This window comes from Oncorhynchus mykiss, chromosome 3, assembly GCF_013265735.2.
Source record: "Oncorhynchus mykiss isolate Arlee chromosome 3, USDA_OmykA_1.1, whole genome shotgun sequence".
NCBI classification, from domain to species: domain Eukaryota; kingdom Metazoa; phylum Chordata; class Actinopteri; order Salmoniformes; family Salmonidae; genus Oncorhynchus; species Oncorhynchus mykiss.
Genome location: NC_048567.1, coordinates 68,167,827 through 68,178,001, shown reverse-complemented (window position 1 = coordinate 68,178,001; position 10,175 = coordinate 68,167,827). Strand labels below are relative to the sequence as shown.

The window sequence follows — 10,175 nt, the reverse complement described above, 5'->3', positions numbered from 1 at the left end:
TGTCTGTCTGTCTGTCTGTCTGTCTGTCTGCCTGCCTGCCTGCCTGCCTGCCTGCCTGCCTGCCTGCCTGTCTGTCTGTCTGTCTGTCTGTCTGTCTGTCTGTCTGTCTGTCTGTCTGTCTGTCTGTCTGTCTGTCTGTCTGTCTGCCTGCCTGCCTGCCTGCCTGCCTGCCTGCCTGTCTGTCTGTCTGTCTGTCTGTCTGTCTGTCTGTCTGTCTGTCTGTCTGTCTGTCTGTCTGCCTGTCTGTCTGTCTGTCTGTCTGTCTGTCTGTCTGTCTGTCTGCCTGTCTGTGTGTGTGTGTGTGTGTGTGTGTGTGGGTGTTATGTAAACAGGTCTGCAGAGGAGTTGTAGATGGAGTTGACACGCTGCACGTAGCTGGCATAGGGCTCTACTTCCTCCACATAGTCCTGTGACTGAGAGAGAAACACACACAATCATCACCATTTACAGTAAACTGCCAGCTAAGACATGAAACATAATGCAGGATATGGTGTATACTCTACATACATGAGGAGCCTTGGACTCAGATGGTGTGGCGGGGCTGTGAATACACAGATAAAGCTCTTTATTACACAAGCAATGATATTGAAAAAAACATTTGTATTCATTAATGATGTAAAAAAAAACGGAATAATTTGTATTCATACCTAATTCTGCAGAGGTGTTTTTGTGTGAAGTATAAACCACCCAGAGTAGCCATAATGACACTGATGGTTACCACGGAGATGATGACATGTAGCCAGGGTATTGAGGCCCCTGAAAGGGAGATACAATTATAAATAATAATAGTCATAATAAACCTATTATCATCCCATTGTATTTCATTTACATTCAATCTGATAAACATTGAGATTTCACTTCTAAGTCATGTTCACAGTGAAATTCACAATGCATTAATTTCAAATAATATGCCAATGCAGTAACGTCCTCTAATAGACATTTGAGAATTGGGGTTAATTATCTCTCCCAACTTCCATACTTCATAATGCCTCATAATAATAATCTGATAATTCTGACAAAAAAAAGCTATGATGTTCACTCCTATTCTAAAATACTGATATATTAGTCATACAGTAAGTATCCTTCCGCCCAACCTGCATTTTATAGACCCAAACAATGTGGTTCACAATAGCAGTCTCTACCTTCAGGGATCGGTAGTGTCACAGTATGCACCTCAACCCAGGAGGGATGTCTGACATCACAGGTCAGGTTGCCCATAGGGATGACATCAGGCAGGACCAACCGTCTCTCCACAGAGTAGGAGCCGTCTTGGTTCTGTATGGTCTTTATAGTGCCGGCTGTGGTTGAAGTAGAGTTCCATGTGTTCCTCCAGGAGATGGAGGCAGCTGGTTTCCCCCCTTCAGCTAAACACACAGCCACCCTCTTACTGCCCTCCCACTCCAGCGAGGCAGACAGTGTGGGAGGAGCTACTGTTCACACAGGGGGTAGGAAGGCGGGAAGAATCAGCCCTACTGTATAGTCCAACACTACACAACACAGGCTGCTCTAACTTGGAATAAAAATATGACATACATCACATAATCCTAAAATCTAGGCTACAGATTAATGCATAGAAAAATCAGTTTCTTACCTATAACTGATACCTTAATGTTTGCAGAGTTGCTCCCTCCTCTGTATACTGACTCACAGTAATAGAATCCCTCATCACTGATTGAGAACTCAGGAATGCGTAGGTAAGATTCACCACTGGTTGTGTTTAGCATGACTTTTCCATCATTGCATGAGTCAAGAGGTTGGTCATTAACACCTGATGATATTTGACACACCGTTCCACCTCGGTCTATTTTCCAGATGGTGTAGATCATTTCATTCCAAGTCTTATTGCAGCACGTTAAGATGACCTCATGGCCTAGATGAAAATTTTCACTTCTGGTAACTGGGGAAATATGATGTTAAAAGACTTAATATTGAATACAAAATCAATAAAAATATGACTAAATGCATGAATGCAAATGAATTCTATGGTATCTGAAAATCATATTTTGATACCACTGTAAAAATGTACAAGACTGGTCTACAGTATATTGAGAAGCTTGATTGGGCTATGCCGGTCTAAAAGCCTTATCTCTGAGAGTCATGCAGACTAACCGGTCTCGTCCCAGGAACAGGAAACTAATACAGATCATTTCCTTTTTCTACTCTTCTGAAAATAAAGTTCCATTCTTCTCTTAACATGAATGTGACCCCATGCAAGTTTAGGCTAATAGAGTGGCTCCAGTGAAGGTTTGGTTAGACATAATGGTTTTTACCATGCAGTCGAAGTTCTGTAGATGTAATTGAAGTGGAAGGAGGGGTAGTGTGAGAGGTCACAGAAATGTGGTTGTTATGTCCTGAGAGACGGAACAATGTGCATGTTAGTGGTATACAGTAGCATGTCAGAAAAATGTTGTGGCAGTCATTAGCATACACAGTTAGTGATTTCATCAAGTGCACGAACAATCAACAATCCAGCAATCATTGAAGCATGGGACTGATAGAAGAGTGAATCAAAACAGTTGATTATAAGGCTCAGCATCAGAAAAAGTGTTGAGTAAGGGAAGTAGGTTGACTTAATTATTGACTTTACATAAATGTCCAGTGATATTATTTCAGCCATTATTGAAAAGTTCATTAGTTTGTTAGTAAAAGTATTTTAGATTTTTGTTTTTGTGAGGAAATAAAATATTACATACAGTATCTAGCTTCCAAGACCTATACTGTAGGTATGCTTATAACCATACTTTCCACTTCTTAAACAACCCCCCGTGTCATACCTAAGACATGATATCATGGAAGGTTGACTGTTAGGTTACTGAACTTTCTGAAGTGTTTTTTTTTCTGGGTCACAGCGTGCTCCTTTATTATTGCCTATGTTTACTTTCGACAGGTGCAACCTCTATGGTGGTTACAGAAAGCCACACGACCCCCATACAGTGCCTGACTAGTAATATCACTTCCTCCTCAGAGTCCCCCCATCATGGAGAAAAGCTGTATCATTGTCTCAATCTCCTCTCAAACACAGGAGAAAACATGTGTTCCTTCCTCTGTAAAGCATGCCACCACCCACATATTCTAGTCTTTACTATGTGGCACTCTGCATTTTCCTTCCATTGGTAGAATCAAATGGAACTATTTTTTTAAAGGTTCCATTAGATTTTTTTATAATCATTCAAATCTGTTCCACTGACTTGGTTTTTAGTTTGACCTCAAAATAACAATCAGAGCAGAATTCTCAATTCATGTCACAGTAATCGTCAGCCCTCGGAGATTCAACAAGCAGCCCACACAGTCTACAATTTAAAGCAAGGGTCTCCCTAGTCAGAGCATAGTTTTGAGCTATATAATTCAGTCATTAAATACAGATTTTGACTGTATGATATTTCATCAAATCATATTAAAGCTATAGCAATGCTTTGAATGTTTTATGAATAATTTAACTCTTAACGCGGTAGTCAACAGAAACCAAAACCAGACGGATAAACAAAATGAAGTAATGAGATGCCCAAACCGGTTTCCAAACTCCAGGTAGCAGAAATAGCCAGGAGAGAGATGAATCCTATAATCCATGTGTTCCCCATCTCTGTGGTTGTTCGTTCTATGACTCCTGACAGCAATGCTGTACTCATCAAGAGACTGCTGCTCGTTCCACCTGTCCCCACCCCCCAAAAAACTAAAATAAACCCTAAACTCTCCCCCTGGTCCCTATACCCTTATCCCTGAACCCCAAAGTGGCCTCTAGTAGTGTTCAATTCGGTCTCCTCGTCTCAATGTGTTATAACTGTACGGTTTGTCATGCCTTGCCTCGGTACCCCAAACTCTAAATCTGACTTGATCTCTCTGCTCTCATAAAACCTGTCTGTCTCTGTCCTGATCTACACCTTTCATCCCTTTACTGACGTTACTCTACTGTAACAAGCCCCTAAATCAACTAAATAATCCTTCCCTCTGTCCCCCTTTCTCCTCTGTACATCTCTCTTTCTGACAATCTCCCACACAGGGGTGACGCCTGTTTCCCCTCGTGCCTGTCACATGACCACAGAGTACAACACAGCCTCTAAACTCTATGAAACAGCAATAACTGTTGTGTGGGAGATTCAAATCAAATCCTAGTTCTTACTGTCATTCTGTTCCAAGTCATTGAATTTCATTTGTTCAATGGGCCCTAACATGTAAACTCTTTCTCTAAGTTATTATTACCTTCGTAATGAAATACTATTATGCATGTCATATAAATATCAGATTGGAAACTCAAAAGTGGCAGACCAGCCAATAGGTCATTGAGGTCCTTACATTACTTGACTTGTTACTTTAAGTCAAAGTCATGTCATTTTCCTAATGTCATGTTGGCAGCTCAGAGTGAACACTGTCATTACCAGCTAATAGATGTGAAGCTGGCCTATGCTATATGTGCATAAGTGTTTGTGTTGAACAAACACTCTCCGTACACTGCAAACAATGTAAATGTTACCTAGATTTTTTTTGTATTGTAAAATAATTGCTTTTTTGAGTTGATCCCACTCACCAAGAAAATGCATTTACTTGTTTTGAGTTGACTTAGCTAATCCAGAATATGCATCTAGATTATTTTTATTGTTTTAAAATATTCTGACTTGTTTCGAGCCTTGTTTAGGTTAAAGTAGGAAAAATGAGCTGCCAGTGCACTAAGATCATTTGTCTTGGTAAGATGTCTTATTAAGATCAAATAACTTGAAGATAGTGTATCTTAAACAAAGCAATATTATCTGCCAGAGCACTAAGATAATTTACCTTAGTAAGATAAGTCAATGCATTCTAATGGTAAGAGATATCTAGCTAAAAATCTAACTAAGATTTTTTTTAAATTGCAGTTTACGACTGTTATCTCACTCTGCAGAGATGATGTAACACTTACTGCGGTGTGTTAACAAAAGAGGGAAGATGTTGATGACTATCACATAGAGCTTTTCAGATGGGGAGATTAGCGAACATGAACAAACATTTAGCTTGTGCGGTTTTGTTAGAGACATGCTGTTTTACAGGATGTGGTAACAAATACCCCTAATTAACATTCAACAGATATTAACACCATCAACAGATAGGATATAGTCTAGCAGAACAACAACCCATAACCTTTTACTTGATTGTGTGCAAGCTGGCAAAAAAAAAAAAAGCTGATGATTATGAATCTGATGCCAAGTCTAAAACGTATGCCCTGGCCACAACCAAAATAACTTTTGGCCTTGTCCGTGTCACGCCCTGACCTTAGAGATCCTTTTTTCTCTATGTTTGTAAGGTCAGGGTGTGACTCGGGTGGGAAGTCTATGCTTTCTATTTCTTTGTTTTGGCCGGGAATGATTCTCAATCAGGAACAGCTGTCTATCGTTGTCTCTGATTGGGAATCATACTTAGGCAGTCCTTTTCCCCTCTTTCATTTGTGGGATCTTATTTCTGCATTGGTTGTTATTTTGCCCTGCAGAACGTCACGTTCGTATTTGTTTTGTTGTTGTCGGTGTTCATTAAATAAATAAATAGAATGAACACGTACCACGCTGCGCTTTGGTCCACTTCTTCCCATGACGATTGTGACAGTCCAGTAATATCTTGTATGTGAACTGATGTTCAGTAACTCCTTGTGTTCTAACTAAGGATGGGTATAGGTACGATTAGAGTAGAATATTAAAATATGCCTTGTGGTTCAGTGTTAAGAAATTGTGCGAAACTGTTCTATAAATAAATCCATGTGTACATTATTTACATTTAGTATATTATTACATTTGGATTTGATCTGGTCTCACAGTGTAATATCAAACCCCAGTCAAAGCAATTCACAAAACGTCATGCTTTCTTTCTACCTGGCAGCCACATTTTGAAAGACCTACTGCATTGGTTAATCAGAAAGCCTGGTGGAATTGCCTTAGTGTGCCTTGCTCATAGGCTGAAGTTAATTGTTGAATGACATTCCGCACGCTTTCTAATAGTAAAGGAAGTGGAATGACGTGACGCTAGGCTGATGAGGTACAATTATGACACTACCATATAAATATCTGATATGCCTGAGGTAAAGTTATAATAATTACAATATAATAACTGATATGCTAATGAGGTAACATCATAAACACTACCCTATAAATACTGGCTATACTGATGAGGTAACATTATAGACACTACCTTGTAAATACCTGCTATGCTGATGAGTGAGTTTGATGAGTTTACTAGATGAATGAAAAGTGAAGATCCATTTTGACCAGCCTAACTGATTGATCTTCCGTAACTACATTTAATTGAGTACACGGTTAATGAATGACAAAAGCAGAATACAATACGGAATTGTATTGAATAGTTTGGGGTAGGCCTCATCTCTGAGGAAAGCTCCTCAGAACCAGATGCGGATGACAGGTTGCCCTATGCTGGGCAGCTGGCATCAAATCCCCCTAAAAATAGTTCAGTTACTCACTTAGGAGGAGGGACACAGCAGAGCAAAGGTTGGATATAAAGATTGAAGATAAATAGATGTAAAAGAGATGCATGTGAAGAATAGAACAAAAGCGAAATTATGCTTTAATGGAAAGTATCATATGGAATGTTTATTATTGCAATCGCGCTGAGCGCAGGATGAAAATCGTGTCATGTATTTTGTTGAAATGAGATGTCTGTGTATAAGTCTACCCAGCTATGCATGCTGTAAGAGTGGGGCAAAAAAGTATTTAGTCAGCCACCAATTGTGCATGTTCTCCCACTTAAAAAGACGAGAGAGGCCTGTAATTTTCATCATAGGGAGGTACACTTCAACTATGACAGACAAAATGAGAAGAAAAAAATCCAGAAAATCACATCTGGTATAATAGTATTTTTAATGAATTCATTTGCAAATTATGGTGGAAAAAATGGTGGCTGATTAAGTACTTTTTTGCCCTACTCTATCTATGAATGGGGCGGCAGGGTAGCCTAGTGGTTAGAGCGTTGGACTAGTAACTGAAAGGTTGCAAGTTCGAATCGCCGAGCTGACAAGGTACAAATCTGTCATTCTGCCACTGAACAGGCAGTTCCAGCAGAACAGACTGTTCCTAGGCTGTCATTGAAAATAAGAATTTGTTCTTAACTGACTTGCCTAGTAAAATTAAAATAAATGAATAAGAAGAAATGTTAACCGAGTGTTGATCCCAACAGTGCATGCCATAATGCTAGTGGTCTGGTCTTCCATTTCCTTTTGCTCCCACAGTTGATTTCTTCAAACCAAGCTGCTTACTTACCTATTGCAGATTCAGTCTTCCCAGCCTGGTGCAGGTCTACAATTTTGTTTCTGGTGTCCTTTGACAGCTCTTGGCCATAGTGGAGTTTGGAGTGTGACTGTTTGAGGTTGTGGACAGGTGTCTTTTATACTGATAACAAGTTCAAACAGGTGTCATTAATACAGGTAACGAGTGGAGGACAGAGGAGCCTCTTAAAGAAGAAGTTACAGGTCTGTGAGAGCCAGAAATCTTGCTTGTTTGTAGGTGACCAAATACTTATTTTCCACCATAATTTGCAAATAAATTCATTACAAATCCTACAATGTGATTTTCTGGATTTTCTTTTCTCATTTTGTCTGTCATAGTTGAAGTGTACCTATGATGAAAATTACAGGCCTCTCCCATCTTTTTAAGTGGGAGAACTTGCACAATTGGTGGCTGACTAAATACTTTTTTCCCCCACTGTATATTATTATTTGTTTCCTGGTCCTATAAGAGCTCTTTGTCACTTCCCACGAGCCGGGTTGTGACAAAAACACTCATTCTTATGTTTAATACATGTATCGTATAGTGTTTGTGTGGCAGGCTTACAATGATGGTAAAAAAACAACATGTGAGAATGAGCTGACCCTGGTGCTTGAGGGGGTATGCAGCTGGAGGTTAAATGTTTAATGGGGTACAGGACTATAAAAAGTTTGGGAACCACTGCTCCATAGGAATGAAAGGATTTCTACAGTATTTCAATTCAATGTTTCTAGGACAAAATGACATGTATTTCCGTATTTTTGTTGTTGTTGTTGTAGTGGGGACAGTAACATTAGTCATCTCTAAAAAAAATAGTTTCAAGAAAAAGAATGACACAATATAATTTAAAAGTATGCATAAAGGTCTTTGTAATAGAGTAAATGTGGGAACAACTAATGTAGACATAATAAATGAATTTCTTTAGCGTCCGACATATTTTACAAGGGAGTGCCAAGATGGAGGCGGTGGCTCAAAATGTCTTGCATTCATTTGCATACATGTGTGTGCGGAGACTCTCTGTTTCTCTGATATAGCTTGGCAGTTTCCTGTGCAGAGTCACAGTCTATTCTCAGAACTGACACAATGCCATGAGTCTGCCATGATAATCACAAAAGCCACAGGGACAATACAACTGCATGGACATGAGGAGAGTCCCCAAGGAGCTAACATGGAGGCTTGATATCAGCTATCACAAGCACCTATAACTTCTGAAAATGAAAATAAGATTCAGCAAAACATCAAAAAGATTACTTCCAACCGTGGCCTTGTGTACAGACTTAGACTTAAGACATGTGCAAACTTTACCCTGATGTCCCTGACTTTACCCTGATGTTCCTGACACGATGTGTTGTCATTTATAGTAACTGCATAGCGTTTGTTGGTAGAGTGTGGTTGGAAATAATTTGCGTGTGGGTGGGTGTGTTATTCTTTTCAAAGACATGATCCACATAGGCCCTACTATGTGATGTTGCAGAGATGCGTAACCACTAATTAGTCATGTTTCCATTTGGTTGACACTGTGCCCTCCTTTCCTTTGAACACAGCTTTTCGTTCTTGATTACTTCAGCCAAACTGTAGGAAAGACACAGGCATCCCTGACCCAAATACAACAGGCAAGAGCAGTTTTTCTATGTGAAGGAAAAAAATGCAAGTTAGGATGTTTAATTTGTTTCTTTTAGTCTTCATATGGAATTTTTCATATAATCTCAGCAAAAAAAAAGAAATGTCCCTTTTTCAGGACCCTGTCTTTCAAAGATAATTTGTAAAAATCCAAATAACTTCATAAACCTTTATTGTAAAGGGTTTAAACACTGTTTCCCATGCTTGTTTCCCATGGTTGAACCAAAAACAATTAATGACCATGCACCGGTGGAACGGTCGTTATTACACTAACAGCTTAAAGAGGGTAGGCAATAAAGGTCACAGTTTTGAAAACTTAGAACACTGAAGATGTCTTTCTACTGACTCTGAAAAACACCAAAAGAAAGATACCCAGGGTCCCTGCTCATCTGTGTGAACGTGCCTTAGGCATGCTGCAAGGAGACATGAGGACTGCAGATAAAATGCAATGTACTTTACTGTGAGACGCCTAAGACAGCTCTACAGGGAGATAGGATGGACAGCTGATCGTCCTCGCAGTTGCAGACCACATGCAACAACACCTGCACAGGATCGGTACATCCGAACATCACACCTGCAGGACAGGTACAGGATGGCAACAACTGCCTGAGCTACACCAGGAATGCAGAATCCCTCCATCAGTGCTCAGACTGTCTGCAATAGGCTGAGAGAGGCTGGACTGAGGGTGTGTAGGCCTGTTGTAAGGCAGGGCCTCACCAGACATCTCTGGCAACAACGTCGCTATGGGCACAAACCCACCGTCGCTGGACCAGACAGGACTGGCAAAAAGTGCTCTTCACTGACGAGTCACTGTTTCTTCTCACCAGGGGTGATGGTCGGATTAGCGTTTATCGTTGAAGGAATGAGAGTTACACCGAGGCCTGTACTCTGGAGCGGGATCAATTTGGAGGTGGAGGGGCCTTCATGGTCTGGGGCGGTGTGTCACAGCATCATCGGACTGAGCTTGTTGTCATTGCAGGCAATCACAACATTGTGCGTTACAGGGAAGACATCCTCCTCCCTCATGAGGTACCCTTCCTGCAGGCTCATCCTGACATGACCCTCCAGCATGACAATGCCACCAGCCATACTGCTCGTTCTGTCCGTGATTTCCTGCAAGACGATAATGTCAGTGTTCTGCCATGGCCAGCGAACAGCCCGGATCTCTAGCCCATTGAGCACGTCTGGGACCTGTTGGATATGAGGGTGAGGGCTAGGGCTAGGGCCATTCCCCCCAGAAATGTCCGGGAACTTGCAGGTGCCTTGGTGGAAGAGTGGGGAAAGAGTGGGGTATCTTATAGCAAGAACTGGCAAATCTGGTGC

General features: G+C 40.7%; 1 protein-coding gene across 2 annotated transcripts; it reads right to left on the bottom strand.

Annotated features, from left to right (window-relative positions):
• Positions 1–228: 228 nt before the first annotated feature.
• Positions 229–4,354, bottom strand: si:ch211-214p13.9 (cell surface glycoprotein CD200 receptor 1-A). 2 transcript variants are annotated; one of them, XM_021597799.2, is made up of 7 exons: positions 3,509–4,354; positions 2,271–2,351; positions 1,592–1,897; positions 1,143–1,430; positions 648–756; positions 508–541; positions 229–413 (listed from the first exon to the last, which is right to left on the bottom strand). In XM_021597799.2, exons 1-7 carry the CDS (start codon positions 3,624–3,626, stop codon positions 321–323), a joined length of 1,029 nt encoding a protein of 342 aa, XP_021453474.1. In that variant the 5' UTR covers positions 3,627–4,354; the 3' UTR covers positions 229–320. The 2 variants fall into 2 exon arrangements, with proteins under 2 accessions (XP_021453474.1, XP_021453475.1); XM_021597800.2 differs by lacking the exon at positions 2,271–2,351.
• Positions 4,355–10,175: the final 5,821 nt, after the last annotated feature.

Coding starts and splice junctions, on each gene's coding strand:
- si:ch211-214p13.9 (XM_021597799.2), bottom strand. CDS start 3,626: ATGAGTACAGCATTGCTGTCAGGAGTCATAGAACGAACAACCACAGAG. Junction 757..1,142: donor GACACTACCGATCCCTGAAG/GTAGAGACTGCT, acceptor TCTCCCTTTCAG/GGGCCTCAATACCCTGGCTA. Junction 414..507: donor CTGAGTCCAAGGCTCCTCAT/GTATGTAGAGTA, acceptor TTTCTCTCTCAG/TCACAGGACTATGTGGAGGA.